The following is a 27174-nucleotide window of genomic DNA, read 5'->3' on the forward strand; positions in this document are numbered from 1 at the left end:
TATCGAAATTAAATCTCAATCAGAGTTGATTAAATAATAATAATTAATAATTAAATTTTATATTCTTGAAAAATAAATTAAAATATGCTTAAATTTTGTTTTTGCTATAAATTATTTTATTCATTTTTATTAATTTGTCCGTTTGTCAATTATTTAAAAGATAGTTTATAAGAGATGAAAGTGTTATAATTATTATAATTCGTTAAATTTATACAAAATAATAATTAAAACATTTCTATTCTTTATTAACAATAAAATTAAAAAAACAGAAAAAAACAAAAACAGGACGAAAAGGTATAATCAAATTTAGGCTTAAAATTTTTTAATTTTTTTTAATGTAACAATCTTAATATTAATTACAAAATAATACATGGACGTTAATTATTGCACTTAACACAATTAGCTATTACACAATTAATTATTACTCTTATAATTGTCAACCTTTATGCTATTCACTCCACAGTAAACGCACCCATAGAGCTTAATGTGTGCGCGTGTGTATATATATATATATATATATATATATATATATATATATATATATATTTCTTTTTGATATTTTTACAACTTAATTAATTACATGGGGAATCCAAAGCCATGATAGGCAGATGGGCTATCAGGATGAGAGAAGGGGTTTGGATCCATCAAGTCATGAGCAGAAATAGGATGATTGGTGGCATTAGTGGTAACGTCATGAATGCTAGGCCTCTTCTTATCCTTCTTTATTGAGTTGATGCGAAGAAAATACTTCTGGGCATGGCTGGCCACTTGAGTTGGTGTTCTTGATACTACTGCATTTCTTGAGATGCTTCTCCAGTCTCCTTTCCCATATCTCTGTAGTCCTATTAGAAACAACCTGCAACACCAAATGATTAAAAGGCTAGTCAGGCCCAGTTCCAGAACCTGAGGACCCCATTGGCCAGTGAAAAGAAGGACTAGAAACTGTAAAGTTCTGAGAAAAAGGAGGCTACTAAATGTCCAGTTTTGATTAGGACTGGAAAGCATTTGGTTCCAATTCCAGCTGCTTGCTGGCTGCTGGAATTTGCAAACTATGTACTACTTTCTTTGCATTGTTAAAGAAAAAGTTTATTGTGTCCTACCACAATATTTAATAACAATAATAATAATAATTTATAAATGAAAACAGTGTGTTTAAATTAAAAAATAAAAAAAATAAAAATCATAGTCATCTTAGAACTGCCAATTAAGTAATCGTCATTTATTATAATAAAATTCAGAAAAAAAAATCTATTATGTTTAATAATTAAAATAAAATCACTGTTCTAATGATTATATTCTAAATTTTTCTTAATTAAGAATATTCTTTAATGGATTTAGGCTAATTAATCCTATGATTTGAATAGACTTAGTTAATAAAACTGATTACAATTAAAGGATAGCTTTTAATCTTCGTAAAATTTGAATAGAAATTGATAATTCAGTGTGTGTAATATATATATATATAAGCTTGCAATTAAAAAAATATATATATATATATAAGCTTGTTATACTAATCTAATCATGAAAAATAATGATTTTTAATTCAGCTTAATTAAGACGATTTCTGCCAAGACTCTTTTTTTATATTAAAACCAAAAATAGAAAAAAAAAATTAAAAACCTGTGCTCTTCTTCTGTCCAGGGGATCCCCTTCCTCCTCTCGGTCGTCTCCTTCCCCTTCCCTGTAGACCCAAACCACACCTGACTCGTCCCTGACTCCGTAGCAGAACCCCAACCACCGGCAGAGTCCAGCCCCAACTCATCCTCATAATTCGGCAACTCGACTCGACCAGAGTCAATCTCCCCAACATCATGAACCAAATCCTCGTAATGTTTCTTCACATCAATCCATGTCTTTCCTGGAATTTGGCTGGCAATCTTTTCCCATCTGTAAGGAGTTTCCTCGGGAAAGACAACGAGTGCTCGTTCAAAGGCCTTGTCTTCCAGCCGGGACCAAGACGAGGAATTCCCGATCATTTTTAGAAAACAGAGCTATATATGGCGTTGTGTTTGAGGATAAATTTGAAGGTGAGCGTGTAGCGAGTTTATATATGAGCAGACGGAGAAGAAGAGGTTTTTGTCGTTTAGTTGTAGATTAACAATTTAGCTTTCGGCTGTGAATGAGTAGGACATGGCGATTTGGTGACGGCGTCCATTGAAAACACGTTTTCAAATATTCTGTAGTCCAGAGCAGAGTAGCTTCCCCTTGCAATTTAGTGCGTTATCCACGTGTACCAAAATGTCGGCTAAAATTCACTTTTTTATTCCATCATTTTTTTAATAAACAAAAATTAAGAATTAGCTTTAGTTGAATAATCCTCGTAGAGTCGGTCACGGTTAGGTTTACGCCTGTCAATCCGTCTAGCTCGGGTTGGTTTTCAAATGAGAAAAAAAAAAATTAAATTCGATTCATTATTAATTTAAAATATAAATATATAAAATTTATATATTTAATATATTAATTTTATTATATTATTATATTTTTTATATTTTAAATTTATAATAAATAAAATTTAAATTAAAAAAATCTTTAAAATAAAATTAATAATTCAAATTTATAGAAAAAGTAAATTAATCTGATTTTAGTTGGTTTTAATGTCCCAATCCGATTAAGAGCCAAACTAATCTTAAGCTAAGCCTTGTCACAATCTAATTTTGGGTATTAGATTAATGATTTTTATTTTAGAGTCCTGGAAATCAGAACAGAAATAAAATGGTCTATCTTAATTTCAAATTTAATTTAGGTTCTAAATTTATTTTATTTAAATTTAGTTCAATTTTAATTAAATTCAATTTAAGTCCACATAAAAGAATGGAAATGAGGTTCATTTAGATGGAGTTTTGGTGTCTAAATAATGCAATCAATTCAAATATTTATGTTCTATCATATATAAGAACGGAGTTAAAATAAAAATGTAATCTATATGATCAATAGATGAAATGGAGAAATGGAATGAGTGTATTACGTGACATTAAGATCCATAATAAAGTGAAAGATAAAGTTTTATAATAGCTGTGTTTTATGAGAGTGAATATCAAGTATTTAAAGAATAATTTACTCAAAAATAAATATTTAATAATATAATTACGAATAACCACATTAATCATATAATGTATCTAGCACATATTTAAGATAATGCACAATTAATTAGCATAGTCTTCATCAGCATGGAAAGTTAGTAACAAATGCATTAATTAATGAATTAATTAATTAGTTATAGGTGGCTTAAAATTATCCACTTAATTGTTGAATTTATCTTTTCTTTCTTCTCTTTTGAAGATCCCAGTCCAAAATCCCTCTTTTTCAAGTCTTGGCCGGCTGCCACAAAGCTTAAAATAACTCCACTTTTAGAGTAGAGTTTGGATAAGATTCAGATCTTTTTCTATTCTCACACTCATTTAATTTAAATCTTCATTGGTAATAATTAATTAACAACTGTAGAAATGGATGAGAATATTCAAAGATCTTATCTTAAGAATCAAATTATCCTTAAAAAGGTTCAAATATCCTCCAAATAAAAAATTGATTAAGAAGGAAATAATTATTTTAACCTTTTTCATGTTCATAATTAAATGACAAAAATCATATATATATATATTCCTTATAATCTAATAATAATTCCCATTATATGACAAACCAACTCAACTAGCTTTAGCCTTCCTTTCCAAATTGCCAACTTGTCACCCTGAGCACCACTTTTTTTTTTTTTTTAATCATGAAATTATTAATTATTTTACTTTTTTATTTAATAAGAGTATAATAATAAAAAATATAAAATTCTGTTTAATAAGAATATTAAAATTTAATAGTTTCAAAATCAAACTCATAGAATAATTATAAAATGGGTCAAATTAAATAATTTATTAATATATTTAAATTTTTTAAATTTAAATAATAATTATTATATTTTATATAAATAATTTAATATATTATATTTAATGTAAGTGATTTATTTTAATTTTTATTATGTAATATTATAATGATATATGTCTCTTGCTCTAATTTTTATGTTCTAATAAAAAAAAAAAAAAGCATAGCCAATCTAAATTGCCAACTTGTTCCACTAAACGACATTTTGATTGCCACCTATGGATGTCGTTGCAGCCGCAAATCGTGCAGTGAATATTATTTATCTCCCACTGGACATTTTTAGGTCATCCAATGATTTTTTTTTTCTTCATCGGTTGATTTAGTTTAAAAACAAAAACAATTGAATAAACTGAAATTTATTATAAATTAATTTAATTGAATTAGAGAAAAAATTAAGTTAAATTAAATTAATTAATCAATTTAGTACATATTTTTAAACTTTTTTTTTACTCATGTACATTTTATTGATTTTTTAAAAAAAAATTGTTTTCTACAGACTGAATTAATTAATAAAACTAAATTAAATTTTCAAAATTAATCAATTCAATTAAATTTTTTTTATTTAAATAAAATTTTGTTCGCTATTAAACATTATTAATCATCGCTATTTCAGTTTAAAATTGAAATTAAAATTGGTTTAAATTGAGTTAATTGAAATCAGTTTTATATTAATTTAAAATTTTAATCAGTTAATTTTTTATTTTAAAAATTTAGAATCGTCAAAACTCAAAACCCGTGAGTGCGCAGAGAGGGCGCTTAGTTTTTCAAGTTGGCTCCCTCCTTTCTTTTAGTCAATTGTAGTCTCCTCTGCTGTTGTTTTCACAGCAGCCAGGCAGCACTAACAACTTCTCTCTCAGTTCCACACACAAGGTGCCTCTTTTCCCTTTCATCTTTTCTATCTTTACTTCTCAATCTCCTCGTTTTACTCTCCAATTCAATTTCATTCTTGATTCTGACAATAAAATGCATGTTAGAGTTTGACAAAAATACCTTTGTTTTAGCGTTCCTTTCTGTCTGCTTCTTCAATTAAGATGCGTTGTTCCCTTGTGTCTGCTTGCTAAACTTTCTGTTTGCTTCTTGGGATTTTAGAGCTTTAGTATTGCTTAACTCTTGTAGAAAATATGCTCACAAGTGGCCTTTTCCCCCTTTATATATTTATTTTTTCGTGTGTAGCTTTTTGGGTTTATTTGCAATACTCTTTTTGGGAAGTCTTTTTCTCCTCAAAAGAGACAGAGTAAGCCAATTTCAGACTTTTTTTGAGTTGGATATTGTTTTGATATTGAATGATGATTCATAATGTTCTTGTAATTCAGATAGTAGGTGGTCTTGTTCCTGTACTTGAAGACGGTGTGTGAACAAAGATAAGTGATTGAAAATGAACTGGCTGAGGTCACGATGAGCATTTGGTGATGCTTGTAGTTGAATGCAACTTGACTTTTTATGAACACCTTAAAATTTTCTTTTGTGATTTTTTTTAATATTAAAAAACATATAGATGGTACATGGGCGGCGTATTTGTCAACAATGTTGAATAAAGTGAAGGTGAGGATACATGCAAGTATTTTGTCGAATGATGACTAGCTAATTAATGTAGGTTAAGTAATGGTACTCTATATCCATCTGAAACTTGATATTTTGTTTAGAAGAATCAGTTAAAGAAAGGATGTGTGGCGGTTTAACTTACCTGTAATATTGTACAGACAGATCTTAGGTCAATAAGATCATGAATTGAATTCCCTTAGGGCTTATTATTATTATTATTATTATTATTATTATTATTATTATTATTATTAATTTTAAAATAGACATTCATATCACTGATCAGTAAGTAGAGGTTTCATACTACGGATGTGCTAAAAAATTTGAGGTATTTGGCCAAGGAATGTATATTAAGATATGTTGCGTGTGTGTATATATGCGTGTGCAGTAGTATAAATTGGACCATAAGCAACAATGAGTGCCCAATATAATTGCTTAAGATCTGTCATAATGACAAAATTTGTGAGACTATGCAGTTCCCTCTTTCTTTTGATTTCTGCAAGTGTGTGCTGATCAGTGATCTGTTGGAGGATAGCATATCAGATCAAATGTCACTGTAAATATTTCCCTTTTAACCAAACATTTTGTTAACAATATCCTTAGAGATTTAGACTTTGAAATGATGATATGTTGATTCAAGAATGCATGCCACTGTAAAGTTGGTGTGTCAAATTCTTGTATGCAGGGTTTGAGATGCTTAGAGTGTTAAATTATAGAACATGAAGTGAAAGTATCTAATTCTGAATCATGCAAGTTCTTGAGTTGACAAAGCATAACATAATTTATGGTGCATTAGTGCTTTGCTGTATCATTATGGTGCTTAAATAAAGTGCTTGTAGTTGGCTTTGAAGATATCATAACACAAGCTTCCAAAACTATCAGTCACCATTTGGCAACCAAAGCAGAAAGGTAGGTTATAAGCTTTGGTTTGTTTAGTTGCTGCAAACAAATATCAAGAGCATATTTTGTTGATAATAAGACACATACAGTGCAAAAAGCAACTGAGAACTAAACTATATATCCAGACTTGCTATGTTAATAAATATTTGTGTCACTGAGAAGGCATTCAAATATAGAACTTTTCCATGTTGAAGTAAGGTCCAGTGTACACTTTGCACAAGGATAGTTCTTCCTTGAATAAGATCTGCTGGGAATTGACAAACCAGCAACTGCAGTTGAATCTCATGGTATTTTGGTGAGGAACATCAAATTGGTGTGGTAACAATGAAATTACTATTATTTACAAATTAAGCACGTTCTGGGCAGAATTCATTTTCTCCATTTGTACACTATAAATTTGACTGGAATAAATAATCCCTTCCTGCAAATTGTTAGATTTATCTTGACGACCCTAGGCTTGTAGCTTTTCATCATAGGCAATACCTTAAGAATTCAGAATCCTTCTCATGTAGTAAAGATGTTCTGTTTGGCCATATTCTGTGAAAATAATGTTGTACTGCTCTCTGCACAATACGAGCAAAATTCTTGTTTTTATGATGCTTCATAATTATTCTTTATCTTCTTTTATGATTTTTTGACCAATTTGTCAATCAAGCGTCCATCAGTTTAAGCATCTGTCCAGCATTATGAAATGCTATATGGATCTTGATTGGCCAACTGAAGTTGTTGTATCCAGTGTGTGTGAATAGCTTACCGATTATTTTTGCCTTTTCTCCACTTTTTGAGTGATCAAAATTCCTGGACTAGTAAATTCAACTTTCTTATAAGCAGGTTTTTTTTTTTTTTTTTTTTTTTTTTGGGTTGAAGTGTAATTTCTCCCCAATTAGAGACTTCATTTGGAACCTGCTGAGACATCAGTAGTGAATTGTTACCTGGTCCATGAGTCGGAATGCTGTAGGAACTTAATAACCTGCAGTTATCAAATTGTACACAAGTTGCACACTTCTCAAACAAGATGATTCAGAACCAGTTGTCCATTTCCTATTCTCTATGCTATTATCGCTGATTCAACCAAGCGATTTCAAGTTGTAACTTTTTTTTCTCTCCTTTGGTTGCTTATTTTGTGACCTTGAATGAAACACTGTAGTAACCGCATATTCCTTCCCTCCAATCCTCAACATGCTGAACAGCTAGGGTTATGCTCCAGAAGTGGGTCATCTGTTTGAGGGGCAGGAAAGGGCTAATTTCCAATTATATTTTGTGCATTGATCAAGGGATGTTCGAGGAATCATTTATCTTCAAAAGTTATCCAAAAGTTAAACTAATTTTATCATGCATCTGCTTACAGGCTTTCAATATGCTTAAGGTGAGAACAGCATCTAGTTCGTTTTTGAAGGTGGTTTCCTTTAGTCAATTTCTTTTAACTTTGACACTCATCCTCTTGCAGGAAGAGAAATAGAACCTGTGTTACACTGTTCAAAAACATAATGCCATCAACTGTGACTTAAAGATAGTCGACTTGAAGGCATATAACTTGTTAGTTCTTGGAACTTTGGTTTTTCAAGTATAGCACTAATATAGTGTTTCTTTTCATTTCTCTCTCTCTCTCTCTCTCTCTTTTGGTCATTTCACAATACATGTTGAATTAAACTGAAATAAGATGAAAACATCTTCATTGCATTGCCCTCTTATACACCCATGGCTTCTCTCAATTGCTTTGAACGTGTATACTTTTCAACTTCAATATCTTAACCAAAAAAAAAAAAAAATCAAATTTACTTGGGATGAAATAATTTATACTTTTTTAATAATTATTTTGACTTTCCTCACTTTACAATGAAGGAAAAAGAATTCACTACTTGTGAAGTTAAGCTGCGCTCATGCTTGCCTGTTCTAGCATAGAAAAGCTCCCTACGACTGTGCAGCGGGGCTGCATATCTTCTTGTGCCCTTGATCAGGGCCAATTCAGTTGTTCCCAATCCCATAGTGGTTGTACAAAACCATTAACCGTATCCCAGTTGGCACTTCCTTCTGTCCCTGGGGCATCAGCATGATCTCCTCTTGAGTATGAAGTCTCAGGTGAGCTTGTGTTGTCCACCATTCTAGTGTCTTGAGCAGCTGCTGTAGCAGCATCACCTAGAAGCTGAGTGTCTCTTGCTGTAGCGTCTCTTGCTGTAGCTTCTAGTGGACGTCTGTCAAATGCTCGAAAACTCCCTGATATTACATAGACTCGGCACAAACTGAATTCATGTCTCAACTACACGTAAGAAATGGTGGAAAACAAATGATGATTAGAATTGGAAAATAATAGAAAACTGCATGACTAGCTCTTTTTCTGTTAAAATGTTTTATATAACTGTGTGTATACCTTAGGAACAGCTGTGCTGGATGAGTCTGCCACTCCTTCTATGGCTCTATACTCATTCATTTTCCATTTGGTTTTTCTTCCTGTAGGAGCTTTCCCCTTATAGAAGACCATGGTTTTCTTCAGTCCAATCACTCGGTTATCGGACGAGTAAACATAGCCAGGGGAGCCAGTGGCCTTCCAGTACCCAGATGCTGTAGTGCGGCTGGGTCTCCCTCCTCTAGCTTCTCTTTCTTGTCTTGGTGCGAAGAAGAACCATTGCTCAGTGTCTCCTTGACACCGTTCTCCTGCAAGCACTGCATCACATTGCAAGAAACAAACTTTAAAGTGCTATTCAGCTTCTACGTGGTGCATTTTTCAACACACCATTAACTTCATGAACATAAAACAAACAAGTTTGATTGAGAAGAATTCCGTACTTGGGAGATTGCATGGCTCTATGTTGTAAATGTCGATTACTGGGATAACACGGTGTATTTCCTGTCTCTTCCCTTCCAGCTTGTTATGCAGATAGAAGGAAACTAGCTCTTCCTCTGTTGGGTAGAAGCGAAACCCTGTTGGAAGTTCCTCCATCCTTGTTCTTATTGTTGTTGCCATTGTGTTTCGTTATGGTCTAAATATATCCGCCATGAACTATATATTTATATATAGGGAGAGATGGGAGATGCCGAGTGAAATGAGAAAAAAATGGCAGTGGCTTGTGATTGGAGGAAACTTCCACGCGGTTGTAAAAAGAAGATACTGGGTTTTGTCCTATGATACTTCTCCACTGGTCCAAATACAATTCTTCATCCAATGAAAGCTCATCTTGAAAGAGTCAGCCACCCTTTTCTCCAGTGTGGTACTTGTCCGGGACTTAGTAGCTGCACCCTTTTGGATCAGATGATTTCAACCATAAATTGTTTTATGGGTAAGTGTTTTAATGTTATATTATTTATTAATAGACAATTCATTATCGAACCCTTTTAGAGACGATGGGCTGACTGTGGGGTTTGTACGTGCCAGGCGGACAAGGCTTTTTTATTTGTGGCTGTGATGTTATATCAAGGGCTGCCAATTTAGGTTGGTGGCTATGAACACGATTAAGATTAATAAATTGTATTAAAAATTTAAATATATACATAATTTTTTTATTATATAAATTAAATTATATAATATAATTAATATTAAATTGTATTGAATTAATTTAATATAATATTATTCATTTAATATAATTAGATATGTTTTAATATATTAATTTTAATTATGTATAAATTAAATAATTTATGAAATAATATAATCTTAACTGGTTGCATAAAATAACAAATTAAATTTAAATAAAAAATTAAATAAATTTAATAAAGAAAATACAATCAATTATAATAGTATAATAAATTTTGAAATAATAAATTACAAGTTAATGTATAAAAATGAGTTAGCGAATCATAAGTTAGCGTGTAATATATAATACGCAGATCAAATCATGATACAATATAATTATTGACGTGTGTCATGAATGAGCGGATGACAATTTTGATATTTAAGTTTAATCATTTGTTTTCATATTGTGAGCTCAAATCGTAAAATTGCCTGTTGTGCATAGAGCATCCGATTTTCAACGCACGTGCAATAGGGCACAGAATAAGAAATTATACGTTTAATTGGAAGGTTTGCATTAATTGTTGCCTGCAGTTAAGGCGCCACCAGCTTATGCTGATTAGAGAGATCGTGGTTAACTATAAAACTATGTAGATCGTGATTTGTGATGATTTCATATTGTATAGTATGATTACTTTATATGTCTAAAAAAATTATTCTTAAAAATTAATAATTTTGAGTTGATGGAAATAATATATATTTATAATGTATATTTAATAATTAATTAAAAAAATAAAATGTATCTCTATTTATTATTATAATAATATTATTTATAAATTAATAATTTAATTAAATAAATATATTTAAGCTATTTATATATTTAAAATAATAATAATAAATATTTTAATAATATTTATATTTATTTTATCATATCGTACGATTTAAATAAATAAAAAAATTCATTAAATTAATTATATAACAAATATTTTTTTTTAAATTTATTAATAATAAAAATCATACTATGCCATGTAATACTATATAATATAATATATTGATATAAATCATATTGTACTCAATTCAAACGGAGAGTAAGAGGTTAAAGCTTATTTTAATATGTAAAACTAGAGTCACAAAACTATAAGATTTTGATTTTAAATATGAATAAAAATTAAATAAATTAACTTTGAAGAAGTCCTGGCATGCATGGATGATGTTGTTGATGAGGACTGTTCTTACCCTCAGAAAAGGGTAATTAACAGATATTTGATGCTGAAGGGAATCAATTGAAAATGACATGGAAAGAAAAATAAAATATATTTTATTAAAAAAAAAAAAAGAGGGGAAATTAATTATGAAGTTGTCAAGTGGCCCTTTTTCTACTTCTAATCTGCAAATATATATATATATATATAAAATAAAAATGATAGTCATTGTCTAGACCAAGTCTTGGGTTATGGGTGATATGGTGAAGAACATGAAATTGATTTTGAAGCAACCCTTTTGATTCTGTTAAGCATAAATATATATATATATTCTTAAAAAATGAGTAAACGCGGACTTGTGCCTGAAAGTTTTACCTTTTCAATCTCTTAGAATTTTCTTGCGCATGCCTTTGACATCTTATGACCCTAAACTTGAACCATTTTAGACCTTTCCATTAGGAGTGGCTGCTCTCCATCTTTCCCTTTGAATCGATTTTTTGATTTAATTTCAATTTTAATTATATTTAATAAAATATATAATTAATTAAAAATATATTTCCTCTATTAATAAATAATAATTATATTTAATTTTTTTATTTTATTTAAAATTATCTGTTGTATTTAAAAAATTAAAAAGAATTAATTATTTTTTTAATTTTATTCTTTATCTCTATAAAATATAATAAATATTTATATAATTTTTTAAAATTAATATTATCACCGCTTTCTTGATTAAATCAGTTATTTATTACATTATTATTTATTTTTCTAAATATTTTTTTAAAAAATAATTGAATAAATTATTAATATTTTTTTATAAAAATTAAGATTATTTAATATTTTTTTAATTATTATAAAAATTTTATATTAAATATAGTTATTGTTTATGAATGTATGTACGGAGGGAATATATAATATGGACCGGCGTGAAAGTTAATTGGGTGGCATTAATTATTAGATACAACGTATTTGCATGGTAACCAAATTTATGAGTATATATGAAAATTGAATTATAAATAACTTCCCAAAACCGATGTATAATGAAGGCATGTGCAACACAAATCAAATATTTTTAGTCAATTCTTTTAATTCTATTAATTGTTTTTAATAATTTTAAATGTTTTTATTTATTTTATCAAATTTCTAGAAAAAAAAAATTTATTAATTGATCTAATATTATTGTTATCTTAATTTTTAAAATTTTTGTCTCCCTCTATATATATACTTCTAATTCACATTGTTTTTGTCATTTTATGATTTAGTAAAATGATATTTTTATCAATTTGGAAATAATTATTAAAAATAATTAAAAGGATTGATTAATATTAATAATATAAAAAAATATTTAAATTATTTTTATTAATTAAATTATCCAATTAAGTTAATTATTAAAACGGAAACTAATACGAAAGTTTAAGAATTAACTTAATAATTTAAAAAGTTTAACTAAAATTGAAAAAGCTTACAAACCATTGAATTTTTTTTAATCAATCGTTTAGCCTAAATAAAAAAAAAATTAATTTAAATATACAAAGAAGATCAATGAATGCATCTGAAATTTTAGAAATCAAATAAGTGAATAAATTAAATCATTTTAATTATTGAAACAAATAAAGCACTTTTTTCATATTTGGTATAACGTAATCAAAATTATAATACAATCGTAATTATATTGTATATTTAATTATATTATTTGATAATAAAAAAATTCTGATATAATGAAATGATAATTACATAATTAAAATAATGATTATTACATACAAAAATATATGTAATTATAATTATTAATTTTAACTTTTTTTCATTTATTATTAATACTATCACCATTACTTGATTACAACTATCACCATCATGTTACCACTATCGCTATCACCACCACGACTTGACTATCGTTATTATCACTTAGCCACTGTTATCTTTATCAGTACATGATCATTACTAAGACTACCACTATCAGGTAATTACTAATCGCTGTAACCATTATACTTATTATTATATTATAGTGTTTTGACATCACAAGATGTGAGTAGAAGTAGATGAGAATATATAACAAGGTCAAGTCTATGGCTAAGTATATATTGCGAATAGGGTTGACCTTTTGGTATTGTTTTGACATACATATAGTCATTGCATGGCTCAATTAAACTTTAGAAAAAAAAAAAATGTTACCAAAAGTCTAATAGTAATTATCATCTAACTAATTTTGCTCAAGATGAAGTCATTTAGAGTAAGCAATGACATTAACTCACCCAACAATACTCATATTACATTTTGATCATTATCAAAATCTAATCATAACTCATTACTCATTCTTTCAAACCAATTCTTAATTACAGTTATAATTATTAATTAGACTCTAATTGAGAGATTAAAAATATATATATTTTTAAAATACTATTAAAAAATAATTTAATTATTTAAACAATTAAATTATGTTAATTTTAACTTTAAAATTTTTAATACCTTTTAATTAAGTATTTAAGAAAATATTTTTGTGAAAAGTTTTTTATCAAATGTGTTAAGCCAAATATTCTCTTACAAAGCTTAAACTCTTAATATGAATTCACTTGAGTAAAGCATATAAAAAAGCTAGTTACTAAACCCTCCCATACGCTAAGCCACACATATATTTTATAACAACTGCATAGTTAAGCCATTAAATTTGGTGGCATTACATTTATCAAACAGTAATTAGTCAAGGGATTCCAATTATAGGAAAGAAGGGAGTATAAAAGCTAGAAGGTGCTAAGCCCCACTCCCTTGGGACAGGCAGATCAATTGTCTTGGAGGAACCTATGTTTTTTAGCTTCCCAACAGGGGAGGTAGTGGAAAAGACAAGAGGAGTGGAGATAGTGTATGAGCTAGAATCTTGGATTTTCACAATCTTGGACACCATGTTCTTCCTTGACGCATAGATCTGGCTTGAACCACCAATAAGCTTGGCTAGGCAATTCAATGGAGTAGTTGAAGTTCTTGAGCTACTACCTGAAGGAAGCTCAACCTCAAAGGAGCCCTGACTTTTTGTTGTACTTGCAGCTAACCTTTTCACATTAGCACACTTCACTAAAACCTTGATGCCTGAAACATAGGGTGGACATAAGAAATTTCTAAACTTTTGGATGAGAGGATACACGTTAAAGATGTCACTTTAAGCCTAATGGACTCTCCTTTAATGGGTATGTTAGAATTCAAATAATCATGATTGTCCCCTCTTGTTTACTTGTTAATTTTTGAACCATTTTCATGTGAGGGAACATGTCTCTTTTATTAATTAAACTTAAGCATATGGAGCTTTCAAATATTAATTAAACTTGAGCATATGAGGATGTGACTTCAATTAGAATTTGACTCCTTTTTATACACTAACTAAGCTCAGCTAGATGAATACTTTGGTATAATAAAATAAGACAATAACTACTAATGAGTTTTAGTTCAATCATTTTCCTGACTGTGAAGTCTTAACTGAAATCCCAATTAAAGTCAAATTAACGAATTTTTTTATTATTTTAAAAAACAAAGCGACAACTTAAAAACCATCACTATTACATGAAATTAATGGCATCAAGATTAGGAGGTCATGAAACAAACCTGAGAAGTCATAATGGCTACTGCAATCAAGGCAAGTGAGGTTCCCTTTGAGGACTTGGCATCTCGACAGCTGAAAAATCCCTGAAAGAACCACAGCAAAAAGCAGCACTGCAACAGGACGAAGCGCCATGGATTGGAAGCCAAAAGCTGAAGGAATTTAGTGTGAAGATTGGAGAATGAATGGCAAGTATTATAGCATATAAATAAGAAGAGAAAGCATCCTCAGACAACAAACATAATAAATATGGACCCCAATTTTAATGCCAGTAGGTTGCCATTAATTTTACTTCCTTAAATCTTGTGAACTCACCTCAACAAGCAGATAGATTTTTCTTTTACTTTCATCACATTATAGTCAAGGATAGTTATCACTTTTGACAAATGAAGCTATCCAAGGACACAGTGATCACTTCACTTATGTTTGAAGTAATGTACTATTAAAATGATCTTAATTGATTCTACATGTATCTCAACACAAACAATATGTGATTGAAAAGCTGTTCCCATATAAAATTGAAATCATATTAGCAGCATCTTTTGAAGTAAGCACATTGCATTTAATATGTTAGTACAGTGGTAGGTGATGGTTCAGTTTTGCAGCACAAATGACAAAAACATTAAAGAAAGTGGGAAATTTTTCACACCATCATATCATAATTGACAAGTGCATAATTAATTCTAGCCTACAATGTATTGTAAGAAGACTGTGATTGACAGTTAGAATGTGTGGACAGCTAAAGATCCAGTTGGCTAAGCTTGCAACCACAATTTCTATCCACACTTGCTCTACTGGTTTTTGTAGGGCAGCTTTTAAAGCATATCAAAAGTCACCACCTCCGTTTATGATTGTGTCTGCCTCCTCAATCCCTTCCCTTGCTACCACTTATTTGAAATTGCTACAATTCCATTCCACAAAATTTGGTGGAATTTAACTGAATTTCATGCTTTTATGTATTTAATTTATATATATAAAAAAAAATTCAATTCTAAGAATTTATTATAATTAAAATCAATTTCTATTAAGTTTGATAGAATTTGAAATTAATTTCATAAAAACTTATATAATAAAATTTTTCATACTAAAGTGCCCTTATCAAAAAATTTGCTTTCGATAATTTATCTTTTTATATACTTACATGTTTAAATTATTTACTTTAAAATTTTGATCACTTTTGTGATTAATAGAAAAATAATTTGAATCTCCAAAGAAAAATAACCAAATACTATTACTAAAAAGAAAATGGAAACCACAAATTAGTTTTCTATCCATAATATGTATTGACAATTATATAAAGTATTTTGTATTTGTCTTAACTTTTTAATGTCTAATAATGACATTATTTATATCGTTATGTAAATCTCTTATATTATGAGACATGACTATATTATTGCTTTATATATTTGTTAACTACTATAAACTTATTACATATAAGATTTTTTTTTTAATGCTGTAAAAAATTATAATTTTTTTTATTTTTCTCTTAAATGTAATTTAGAAAATAAGAATAAATGAATTTAATTATATGAAATTCAATTTAATATTACATTTTAAATTATGTTATATTAAGGCTCTATTTATTTTATGAAAAATATTTTTTACATTTTCTTGAGTTTAGGGTAGTCAAGAAAATTAGTCAACGAAAAATATTTTCCTGATCAAAGGAAAAACTAAGTCATTTTTAAAGAAAATGACTTTTATTTTTTAAAAGAAAAAGTCATTTTTGATTTTTTAAATTTTGATAATCTTATTAAAATATGAACACACTTATACATATATGAAATAACCAAACAATAGAAAATATTTTTCAAAAAAAATATTTTCCATAGACAAATTACTTTTCATGAAACAAACGGAGTCTAAATGATAGAATTTATTTTAAATGAATTCCAAAACTTATAATAGAGTTCACTTTTCTTTATCACCAATGTTACATTGTGTTTCATATATATATAAAGGGATAAATTTTAATAGCGGTACTTAAATTTTATGAGTAGTAATTAAAAATATAGAATAAAATTTTTTAAATTTTGAAATTTTATGCATTAAAATCTTTTTAACTCTCTATAACCGGTTTATAAATAATACACAAATGTGGATAATTCAAAATAAAAATAATGCAAATGATTGCTACTATTTTTTTAATATAGAGTCCTTTTAATAAGCTATTATACATCTAAGTGCTTTATTATTTTATATAGTTAAAATTCTTTTATGGTTAATAGGTGAAGAAAATTATAGTTGATTTTGTTACTATCACATAGAAGAGAAAAAATTATTCATATTACTGTTATTCTGGATTACATAAATTGGCTATTGAGAATTAGAAGAGTTTTACTGTGAGTTTAAGAGGGTTTTATATTATATTTTTAAATTTAAAAATGATTCCGTTACAACTCCTAAATTTTAGGGATGACTCTTGAAATTTATCTAATTTCAAAGTCAAGAAAACAATTTTTAGAAAAAATAAAATATTGTTAAAAAAAGTAATTTAAAAATAAAAATTTATTATTTTTTGTATTCTGATAACTAAAACATATTAAATTTAATTTTTAATGAAAATTTAATATTTTTTAATTGATATATTTAAAAAAAAGTACTTTTTTAATGGTATCTAACAATAATGTTAAGTAGACTCTAAATTCAATTCTTTTAATTGGATATATCACACTAAATTCAGAATTAAAATTATTGTATAAATGCAAAAATTCTGTATCATCTCACTTTTTCTTATTCTAAACTTGTGGAATCATATTAAATATTTGACAATATATTCTGTGTTTTGCTAAAAAATCATCACTTGTTTACGAATAAGAAATTTTTGTCACTCAATTTATTATGATTCAAAATGTAAAAAATATTGTCTTATGTATTTAATGAATAAATTTTACCATATAATTTATAACTTAAATTCATGATAAATCATACTAAAAACAAGAAAAATTCATGTAATAACCATATCAAAAACGTATGAACAACTAGAGAGGGCAGTAGATGACAGATAGTGCGAGCTCATAATAGCAAGCACCTTCGGCCTTCATCCAAATTCTTAGGCTTAGGTCGTTATACGTTCTTTCATATTCAATTCCCATCTCTTGTTCTTCTTATCATTTTTTCCCCCTTTTTTAACACGAAGAAATAAAATTCTGAGATATCATAATCATTCTTCATGATGATGGCAAGCATCCAATAGCTCATTAGATTGTTATTGATGTATTGAGTAATGCATGTACATGGGAAGAGACTGCAATAACTTGTATGAATAAATTGCTTCCCACTTAAATCAAATCTAACCTGGACTTGCTCATGAAATACATAGCATTTTGTTTAAGTAGCCATCAGTCCGGTTCCGATTTCTGAAACTAAGAGCCTTAAATTCAACTGGAACCAGACTTCTGAAACCATTACAACACAGGCCTGTTTGTTCGAAACAATTTCTATTCAAAATGATTTCGACATAGTTCCTGTTTCAAACTACCAATTCGAACCGGCTGGCATGGGCTCGTTGAAGGGGGCCTGAACCAACCCCCTAGCCCTGGTTCAGAGCTTGTTTAACGACTGAGATTGTTGACCCCAGCTGATACGGTTGGCTCAGGGCCAAACCAACCTTTGGCCGAGTTTATTACAGTCTATCCGATTCCAGCTCTATCATATCTGAGTCCATCAAATTATTGTTTTTTTTTTTAATTTTTAAAGAAAAAAAATGCTAGTTCAAACTAGACCGAATCAGTGAATTACAGTCCATTTCAAGAGGAGAAAAAAAATGGATTGATTCTCATTCGAACCGTAGAGCTATTGTCCAGATTAGACCGATTTGGTTCTGATCTAATTTTGGATTTGAATCAAACCCTGGCCAGTTCTAGTGATAAGCATTAAGCAATACCAATAATAAAATAAAATAAAATAAAAAGCAGCAGAATTAGGTGATGGAGTTCCAATTCATTTGTCATATTAGAGCAAGTTGCCAAACATATCTCCAACTATGGAAATTGATGATGAAATCAAGTGAAAAAAATATACAGAAGACAGTGCTCGTGTTCAAGTCTCATAGTGCAGGCTGACGGTGGCTTGCATCAGCTTCAAGTCACAAAGTAATCAATTGTTTTCCCCTTTTTTGAGAAGAAAAGATCAGCAATTTCATTAGAGGCCAAAGAAACATAATGAATAACCACATCATAATTCTAAGGCAAGTTATAACGACTATGCTTTTACAAATATCAACTATGCAAACATTAAGCAAATGTTTGTCTACTCCATTTCCATCTCAAGTTAGGATCAGTGTTATGGAACCTAGCCCAGAGACACCGCCCCAGTTGAGGAACCACCAGTTCAAATAGTGAGTTAAAGGCTCAACAGCACATAGTAGAGGCAATTAATTAATTAAAAATAATTTATATTTCTCAAAAAATTTTTTTTTTAATTTTATGAGATAAACGTAAAACAAAAGTGTACTATCATGTATTGCAAATGATGCTTACAATACAGGACATGTTTTCCAGCCACAACATTTAAGAATATGCAATTCTTCATCTTTTTCCCCCCCACTACACAAAAGAGGTGGTATCTTAATCTGCATCAACAAGGAGGCCTTACATTTTCATTAACAATACCAGAGAGGAACAGAAGAAAACAAGAAAAATCCTGTCGGCCAAAGCAAAATTTTAAGTTTTTTACGAGCAATGTGATGGAGATGCTCAAGGAAGGAAAGAAAAAAATTTTGAACAAGGTGTCAAAGATGGTTTAAAATTGAGAAAGTTTGAGCTAAAACAAATTTTCTAACTCAATGAACTTAGTCAAGGTACTAGTGTACCTTCAAATACAAATCAACAGACCTTCAACTCCATTGCATCATCACTGAGGCTGAATTACAGGGGTCCTACTAAAACCTTAAAGGTTGGTCTGCCACAATCTTTTTCATCTAAAGGGTTAAGGCAATAATTATGGCGAAAAACGTAGCAAGTTATGCATGGAGACTTCTGAAGATAAAACAGCCAATTTCATTCTCCTTGCAATTACAAGAAGAGAGAAGATGGCCAAATAAACTTGTTCCATTGTTCTTTTATGCCATTTGAGTATGATAAAAACTAACCTTCTACCTGCTCATTCAAGGACATTAACAGACTCTAATCTTCTGCCATATGTTCGTTAATAATCTAACCAACAATGAACTAGCCTTTAATGAACATAAGCACAGTCAAAAATTGAAGGGCTCGTGCTTAAAATACTAACGAACTAATGAAGCCTTTGCATGTTTCACATTTTTAATGGGGAGTTTTCCTCTCAAAACTGGTATAAAATCCGTTATCCATCATCACTCATTAAAAAGTTCTTTTATACTTTCCCGTTTAATACATGGAAACTTAGATATCCTTTTCGCACCTCCACCTAATATAAAGATTAATTTTTTGTCATTCTAGTCTAACCAAAGTTAGTTTGGCACTTAATCCTTCAAAGCAATCCAATGAACAGATTCTCTCATTTCTACAGAACCCCTTAAGAATGGTTTCAGTTACACTGGAGTACAATATAGCATTTCTGGCTTCTTCAATAAGAATAAAATCTTAAAAATCCCAGGTGTTATGAACACTTCCGAAGTGAATACCCATAATCCAGCACTCTCCAATAAGAGTATCACCACAATTACCATGTTTTTAGGGTCCCAATTACCTTGGATAGCGTCTCCATTCCCTTGTCATTGCAGTACATTCCCACCCACACAACTCACAAACATAATCAAATGGCAATACTGATACAAATTTCTTATATAAATGATTAAAGTTTTGTTTAGAAACTACATATACGCACAAGTGAGCTACGATTTGCTTAGCAGACCCTCCATCAATAAAATTATAAAGTTTTGAGCCTCTTAAAAAAAATTGACCAAAGAATACACCCTTGCAGCTTGTTTGGGAGGAAGTTTTTGAAGGTAAAGATGGGTTTTTAAAATAACATACTTGTTATGGGTTGAAGGTTTTTCAAAGGAAGTAAGGTAAGGTTTCATCACTTTTTCAATCCAAAAAATTGGTTGGGAAGGTATCCTTAGTTTCAATGGTTGCGCCAATCTCACATCCTTTCAGGTTTCAATCAAAGAAACAAAAGCAAGAGTCACAGAACGGAATGAAATTAATCTTCACTGGAAGTTAACATATGCACAATTTTCCGTCCGACAAAACCTCAATACCCAATTGAATCAGTTCAATCTTCCACAAATAGCAATAAAAAAAAACAATAAGAAAACTAAAAAAGAGAGCAAGGAAGAACCCTCAATAATCAGTCAATCAAGAAAACCAGTTCGCCGCCACACCGCATTTCTTACCTGTCTAAGATCCCTCCCTTTGAGCGTCCTCCCAACCCCTTCCAAAACCGAGCACGCCACCATCGGCGACTGCGACCTCGCCACAATCTCGTGAGGCGGAAGCATCTCCCCATCCCCTTTCTCCTCGTCCTTGTCAATCTCGTCGAATTCGCTATGCCTCCTCCTCATTGCCATCGACAAAACCGGCACGTTGACCGGCGCAGACTGGGGCTGGTGGAACTTGGAAGAAGAAAAAGAAGCAGAAATGGGCACTCTCTCCTGCGGTGGCTTAGGGATAGAAGGAATGAAACGAGAAGAAGAGGTCATTGACGAGGACGAGGTAGATGAGGAGGGCGAAGAAAGCGCTGTTTTCTGGTACAAATGGTGGTGGGAGTTGGTTTTATGCTCCCGAAGTGCCGCCAGGATGCCGAAAGATTCTGGCTGGGGAAAGGCTTTATGGCTATGGGAATGGAGCTGGTGGTGGCGCAGAGAGGAGTTGGAGGAGGGAGGACTATTGTGAGAGTTGGGGTGATGGTGGTGGTTGGAAGCTTCGGAAAAGTCGCCAGTGGAGAATATATCGTCCTCATTGAGCTCGTTTTCTTCGCTTTCGTAGGTGGTGGTCCCGGTGTTCTGTCGCGGTGCACGGGGGTAGGCGCTGAGGAATCGGTCAGTGGACGCCGTTTTCCGGTGACGGAATAGGGAGGAACCGTTTATGTCCATATCGGAGTCGGGGCGGGTCGCGAAATTGCTATGATTTCGCGGTATTTGTGCCTTTCATGAGAGAGAATGTGCATCACTTTCTCGAGGAGAGAGATAGGAAGGTAAAGATTGAGTGACGTGGCAGAAAGATTAAGATATGATTACATGGTGTGACGTGTTGATACAAAATAGATCAAAACCGTTGGATATATGAGGTCCAGCCTGAATTTAAGGAGGGTGAACGGTTAGATTGGACGATGTTTTTCTAGAATTGCGTGTAGAAGATATTTATTTACAAGGGATAAGGAGAAGAGGGATGGAATGACATAAACGTGGGACAGCTAATGAGTCGGTTTCATTCGAGGAAAGGTGGGGCCCTCAATTTATTTATTTATTTTTTTCAATTTAGTGGTTGATATTTTTTTTAACATTTTTTTAAAACATCAATTTCAATCAGATTAATTTGGCTGATGTAGACGTGTAGTCTTTGCTTTGGTCTAATTTAATTTTAATTTTGATTTTGATTTTAATTAATATAATAATTAAAATTTTTATTTTTTTAAATAAATTTAAAACTTAACTAAAATTTATAATTGAATTATTTAATTTTTAATGAGTAGTATAAATATAAAATTTACTAAAAAATAATAAATAAATTTAATTAATTTTTTTTTTTAATTTGTACAAATATTTTGTGGACCAAATATTTTAATTTAAAACCAAAACTTTATGATCGGAGAGAGTGCCAATTAGGTTGAAACAAGCTTGCCTTCCCACCCTCAAGCGTAGCTCTCTCCTTATCTATAAATTCAACATGAACGCTTTTAGTCACTCAAGCTTCCCCTGCAATTTGCTAGCCACTGCCACTGGTGATCCACTTCCACTAACTTCTTTCAGTTTCTTTTCTAATCTAAGCAGCCCATGTTATGCGAAATCCTAATTAAATCTAAATCGTCTATCCATTCTGTGCATTATATTATTCATTTACCTTATTATATATGCTATAGCAAACGGCTGAGATTAAAAATGCCTTTTATCTTTTTGGTTTCTTAGAAAAACAGGGGAACAAAATGTAGATAAATTCAGTTTTATTTTAGGTGAAATTATCAAGTTTTACTGTTTGTAATCTGTATCTGTCTGAATGTAGAGATAACTTGGGAAAGCAAAATACCGTATTTAATTGTGTGTGCCGTGTGCGCGCCTGTGTGTATCTTTGGTTTGGGAATCAAAGTGGGGCTTTTTTTTTTTTTTTTAATCTAATTCTTCAGGAACGAGTATACTTTTTTTTTTTTTTTATCCCGTCGTTCAAATAGAGCACTTTTGAGATAGTGTAATTAAGTTCATCATTAAAAGTGTGTGTGTGTGTGTTTTTTTTTTTTTTTTTTTTTTTTTTTTGGGTGGTGGGGTTAGGAATTGTGGTTATAAGATTGGCCCATTTTCTTTTTTGATGCTTTCTTTGTGGAACAACAGTGTGAGTGTGAGAGTGTCTGTTTTTGACCAATTTCCTTTCTCCAATATCGCGTGTTTTGGCGCACAAGTTTACACAAGTGGAACTCCCAAGGAAGCGCATGGTGTTGGATCATTGCACAGGTTGCCTTTTGTTTGATGCTTAATGTTGGATTCCAGCTAAACAACTTTTATCATACGATACATGACTCTTCCATGGAGCATCTACACCTTTGGTATTGGCCATTTGCCCTGGTGTTTTATTTTTTATTTATAATTCCTCCATGGAGTGTCCACACCTGTGGTATTAGCCATTTGTATTGGCGTTAGAGTTTTTATAACATTTTTTATTCAGTTTAAAATGTGAGATTTATATCTTTCTAGAGCTGTGCCTTCTTTTTACAATTTTTTTTTTTTTTTATAAATTTGATATAGTTTGGTTCATTGTTGATGATTTAATAGTCTAAGAAGAAGACAAAAGAACCAAAGGAAGAGAATGTCACCCTTCATCCTTGGGCCTGCTAAGAGAAGGAGAACATGTTTTTGGGGTTGTGCGCATTTTCGCTTCTTTTAATGACACATTCCTTGTAAGTATTCACTTAAATATATGATGGTTATTGATTGAATATTAGCTTTTGGCAGTTAGGTCTAAATGTGTTAGTGATTTTCTGGTTTACAATTGCTGCATGTCACTGATTTGTCTGGGAGAGAAACTATGGTTCGTGTTACAGGTATGTTTCATATAATGTCATAATTTTTTTTATTAGATGCTCCTTTTAGGATCAGAATAATGCTTTTAAGAAAAATATGTTCATTGACTGTGTATTTGCATGTCCAAACCTGTGCCACATTTTGTTTTTATTGTAAAACTAGAATAGCTGCAAATTTTCTCCGTTAGATATTTGAATGGCATTTTAGAGTGGATAAGGCATGTTACCATCTTATAAGATTGTATTTGGAGTATATACGCATCTGGAGTAATTGGAGGATATGCGTGTTTGGAGTAATTTCTCAGAAAGGAATTTTAATGTAATGGATACCAGAGATTGACTATTTTATATTGTGGGAACTTTATGAGCATTTAGCAAAGTGGGGAATCTCTATTTTGGATGTGTGCTCAACTTATTGCATTGCTGCTTTTATAAAGGCATTAATGCCTTCGTTGCTTTATTTAAATGTATAGTTTAATGACACATTCCTTGTAAGTTTTCACTTAAATATTTGATGATTATTGATTGAATATTAGCTTTTGGCAGTTAGGTCTAACTGTGTTAGTGATTTTCCGGTTTACAGTTGCAGCATGTCACTGATTTGTCTGGGAGAGAAACTATGGCTCGTGTTACAGGTATGTTTCATATAATGTCATATTTTTTTTATTAGATGCTTCTTTTAGGATCAGAATGATGCTTTTAAGAAAAATATGTTCATTGACTCTGTGTTTGCATGTCCAAACCTGTGCCACACTTTTTTTTTTGTAAAACTAGAATAGCTACAAATTTTCACCGTTAGATATTTGAATGGCATTTTAGAGTGGATAAGGCATGTTACTATCTTATAAGATTGTATTTGGAGTATATATGCATCTGGAGTAATTGGAGTATATGCGTGTTTGGAGTAATTTCTCAGAAAGGAACTTTAATATAAAGGATACCAGAGATTTACTATTTTATATTTTGGGAACTTTATGAGCATTTAGCAAAGTGGGGAATCTCTATTTTGGATGTGCGCTCAACTTATTGCATTGCTGCTTTTATAAAGGCATTAATGCCTTCGTTGCTTTATTTAAATGTATAGTTTCTGAGTGTAGTCTCAATGTATTTCATAAGCACAGGTGGGATGAAAGTTAAAGCTGACAGGGATGAATCTTGACCATATGCTGCTATGCTTGCAGCACAGGATGTTTCTCGGCGATGCAAGGTCCTTATGCTGTTTTATGTTTGATAGTCTAAATTTAGGAGTGGTGCCAATTGAAGATAAGTTGAGAGAAGTGAGATTAAGGTGGTTTGGTCATGTGAAGCGTAGACATACGGAGTCTCCAGTTAGACAAGTAGATCACATTAGGTTAGAGGATAGAAAGAAAAAAAGGGGTAGACCTAAATTGACTTGGAGGAGAGTAGTACAACATGACTTAGAAGCATTACACATTTCTGAGGATTTAACACAAAATCGTTCAGAGTGGAAAAAGCGAATCCATATAGCCGACCCCAAATTTTTGGGATAAAGGCTTAGTTGACCTGAGTTGAGTTGAGTCTAAATTTTTAAGAAAATATTACTCTTTTTAGTATTTGATTAAGGTTTTTTTTTTTTATTATTATAGTTTTTTCTTCAACCTGAATGTTCACCTTTGACTAATTCTGCCTTTGAAATCTACAGGAACTTGTCATTACTGCTCTTCATATCAAGCTGCGTGCTAAGGGAGGAAACAAAAGCAAGACGCCTGGTCCAGGTGCCCAGTCTGCCCTATGGGCACTTGCTCGTTCAGGAATGAAAATTGGTTGCATTGGTAAGGCTTTAATTAGCGTTAGAGTTCTTAATCCACAATTTGAAATTTGAGTAACTTAAAATGTGTGTTGTGCATGCATCTTATTTGCATTAATCCGTTGAAAAGTGAAGCATTTGCCTGGCAGTGAATATCATATCACTGATTTTGATGATGTTTTGTTTTTTTCAGAGGATGTGACACCGATTCCAACTGACAGCACGCGTAGAAAGGGTGGTAGAAGGGGAAGAAGACTGTAAAGTTTTTCCAGTTTGGTGGCGGTGGTGGTGGTGCTTTTATTAATTGGTTATGTTCACTACATCTAGGTTAACTGGAACAAGGTCTTTGAAGTAGGGGCATTTTTTATTTAATTTTTTTTTTAAAGTTTTTGTTCTTGGTTTTGTTGATCCGAATTGATATACAAGCTTTGTTGAAACATGGTGATACGTGTTAGTATGAATTTTGTCGAGGAGGTTATTATGTTTTGAATTCATATCATTATGAATTTTAATCATCGAGTATCGATGCTTGTATGTAGAGAGGTGTGCATAGATTTTGAGGGTTTAATGTAATAATTTGATGTAATTTTAATTATAATATATATTAATAATTAATTTTAAAATTCAAACGATAATTGAGGTATAACTTTCATAATGGAAAATTGCTTTATTTAAAGTAAAATTAATTCTAATTTAGGATGTAAGGTGGTGAAAATCCAAACAAAAAGAGTAGAATAGTTGAAAAAAAAATGAGTAGAGAAAGTTATTAACTGTGTAACAAAGTTACATTAAGCTAGTACAATTGAACAATTTCTATCCTTGTGAGTTCTTAGGCAGGTTATTCAACACTCAATCAAGGATACTGAACAAAAGAGGAATAATAGTAGCTGAAATAACATGACAACAAACGAATGGTATGAAAGAAAGTAATGATGAGGATGCCTACACTCAGGACTTGGGTGCAAGACCAGCCTTGATAGCCTGAATGGTGGCAACATCAGTCTTGAAGGATTTAGCCAGGATGTTATCGTCAATGCCAGTGGTGAATATGGTGTTGGGAAGTGATATAGTCCCTGCATTTGCACTTCCGAAAGCTGAAATTGCAAAAGCAGGTTTCTGTGCATCTGCATTGTATTGGAAGTGAACAAGTCCCTTAGGAAATACAAACAAATCACCAGTTTGCAGTGTCTGAGCGAAGAGCTTGTTAGTGGTGTCGATGAATCCTACTTGGAGAGATCCATAGACGAGGAAAAGTAGCTCAGCTGAGCGAGGATGAGTGTGAGGTGGGTTTGGAGCACCGGCAGGGTACTGAAGGACAGCATAAGAAACACTCTGTCCATTGAGAGCAGGGAATTCTGCCATGCTCGCTTTCAAGACCTTGAAAGCAGTAGGTGGTTCAGCACCAATAAGGGAACGCATGCCAGTGAATGTGAAGAATGCACCATCAACTCCGGTCGTATTTGATGGGACTAAGAAATCAGAAACTATGTCTGGGTCTCCTGCCATTGCCATTTGAACAATGGCAAATGAGGCGGCTAGTAGTGAGAAGAATTTAAGGATGGAAGTTACTGAGGCCATGGTGAGGTGAAGATGATACAGTTTGATATGGTAGTTGGAAAATGTTTGATCTGTGATGATATGTTTAGTTCTCATACATATTTATAAAGAGTGGAAAGTAACGGAAACAGAAAGGTAATTAATATTATACTCTTTCTGC

General features: G+C 31.2%; 5 protein-coding genes, 1 long non-coding RNA gene and 1 pseudogene across 9 annotated transcripts; 2 read left to right on the forward strand and 5 right to left on the reverse strand.

Moving 5' to 3' along the window:
- Positions 1-302: 302 nt before the first annotated feature.
- LOC110663121 (transcription factor SRM1) lies at positions 303-2055 on the reverse strand. The gene is made up of 2 exons (XM_021822359.2): positions 1621-2055; positions 303-856 (listed from the first exon to the last, which is right to left on the reverse strand). The coding sequence occupies exons 1-2, from the start codon at positions 1974-1976 to the stop codon at positions 577-579; spliced, it is 636 nt and encodes a 211-aa protein (XP_021678051.2). The 5' UTR covers positions 1977-2055; the 3' UTR covers positions 303-576.
- A 2560-nt stretch (positions 2056-4615) lies between these two features.
- Positions 4616-9790, forward strand: LOC110663123 (uncharacterized). 4 transcript variants are annotated; one of them, XR_009149334.1, is made up of 5 exons: positions 4616-4740; positions 7177-7675; positions 7757-7845; positions 8152-8572; positions 8764-9790. It is a non-coding gene; the product is annotated as an uncharacterized LOC110663123 (long non-coding RNA). The 4 variants fall into 4 exon arrangements; XR_009149332.1 differs by having other exon boundaries at positions 8152-8388; XR_009149333.1 differs by lacking the exon at positions 8152-8572 and having other exon boundaries at positions 4621-4740; positions 8764-9584; positions 9680-9790.
- Positions 7936-9271, reverse strand: LOC110663122 (NAC domain-containing protein 90). The gene is made up of 3 exons (XM_021822361.2): positions 9094-9271; positions 8678-8970; positions 7936-8566 (listed from the first exon to the last, which is right to left on the reverse strand). Exons 1-3 carry the CDS (start codon positions 9269-9271, stop codon positions 8264-8266), a joined length of 774 nt encoding a protein of 257 aa, XP_021678053.1. The 3' UTR covers positions 7936-8263.
- Positions 9791-13562: 3772 nt separating the features above from the next.
- On the reverse strand, positions 13563-15059 carry LOC110663124 (uncharacterized). The gene is made up of 2 exons (XM_021822362.2): positions 14542-15059; positions 13563-14031 (listed from the first exon to the last, which is right to left on the reverse strand). Exons 1-2 carry the CDS (start codon positions 14669-14671, stop codon positions 13649-13651), a joined length of 513 nt encoding a protein of 170 aa, XP_021678054.2. The 5' UTR covers positions 14672-15059; the 3' UTR covers positions 13563-13648.
- Positions 15060-18458: 3399 nt separating this feature from the next.
- LOC110663125 (protein S40-7) lies at positions 18459-21658 on the reverse strand. The gene is made up of 2 exons (XM_021822363.2): positions 20856-21658; positions 18459-18648 (listed from the first exon to the last, which is right to left on the reverse strand). The coding sequence occupies exons 1-2, from the start codon at positions 21552-21554 to the stop codon at positions 18619-18621; spliced, it is 729 nt and encodes a 242-aa protein (XP_021678055.2). The 5' UTR covers positions 21555-21658; the 3' UTR covers positions 18459-18618.
- Positions 21659-22934: 1276 nt separating this feature from the next.
- On the forward strand, positions 22935-25995 carry LOC110663128 (40S ribosomal protein S14B-like; annotated as a pseudogene).
- A 225-nt stretch (positions 25996-26220) lies between these two features.
- LOC110663126 (germin-like protein 9-3) lies at positions 26221-27170 on the reverse strand. The gene has a single exon (XM_021822364.2). It carries the CDS (start codon positions 27108-27110, stop codon positions 26406-26408), a length of 705 nt encoding a protein of 234 aa, XP_021678056.2. The 5' UTR covers positions 27111-27170; the 3' UTR covers positions 26221-26405.
- Positions 27171-27174: the final 4 nt, after the last annotated feature.

Source organism: Hevea brasiliensis, chromosome 6 (assembly GCF_030052815.1).
Source record: "Hevea brasiliensis isolate MT/VB/25A 57/8 chromosome 6, ASM3005281v1, whole genome shotgun sequence".
Lineage (NCBI taxonomy): Eukaryota > Viridiplantae > Streptophyta > Magnoliopsida > Malpighiales > Euphorbiaceae > Hevea > Hevea brasiliensis.

Bases quoted from the DNA above. Each gene is read 5' to 3' on its own strand.
- LOC110663121 (XM_021822359.2), bottom strand. From the start codon at position 1,976: ATGATCGGGAATTCCTCGTCTTGGTCCCGGCTGGAAGACAAGGCCTTT. The intron at 857-1,620 runs GTTTTTAATTTT...TTGGTGTTGCAG, and splicing joins TGGACAGAAGAAGAGCACAG to GTTGTTTCTAATAGGACTAC.
- LOC110663122 (XM_021822361.2), bottom strand. From the start codon at position 9,271: ATGGCAACAACAATAAGAACAAGGATGGAGGAACTTCCAACAGGGTTT. The intron at 8,971-9,093 runs GTACGGAATTCT...AATGTGATGCAG, and splicing joins AGAGCCATGCAATCTCCCAA to TGCTTGCAGGAGAACGGTGT. The intron at 8,567-8,677 runs GTATACACACAG...TCTTACGTGTAG, and splicing joins CCAGCACAGCTGTTCCTAAG to TTGAGACATGAATTCAGTTT.
- LOC110663124 (XM_021822362.2), bottom strand. From the start codon at position 14,671: ATGGCGCTTCGTCCTGTTGCAGTGCTGCTTTTTGCTGTGGTTCTTTCA. The intron at 14,032-14,541 runs GTTTGTTTCATG...CCTATGTTTCAG, and splicing joins TAGCCATTATGACTTCTCAG to GCATCAAGGTTTTAGTGAAG.
- LOC110663125 (XM_021822363.2), bottom strand. From the start codon at position 21,554: ATGGACATAAACGGTTCCTCCCTATTCCGTCACCGGAAAACGGCGTCC. The intron at 18,649-20,855 runs GTAAGAAATGCG...TTCTCAAAAAAG, and splicing joins AAGGGAGGGATCTTAGACAG to GGGAAAACAATTGATTACTT.
- LOC110663126 (XM_021822364.2), bottom strand. From the start codon at position 27,110: ATGAGAACTAAACATATCATCACAGATCAAACATTTTCCAACTACCAT.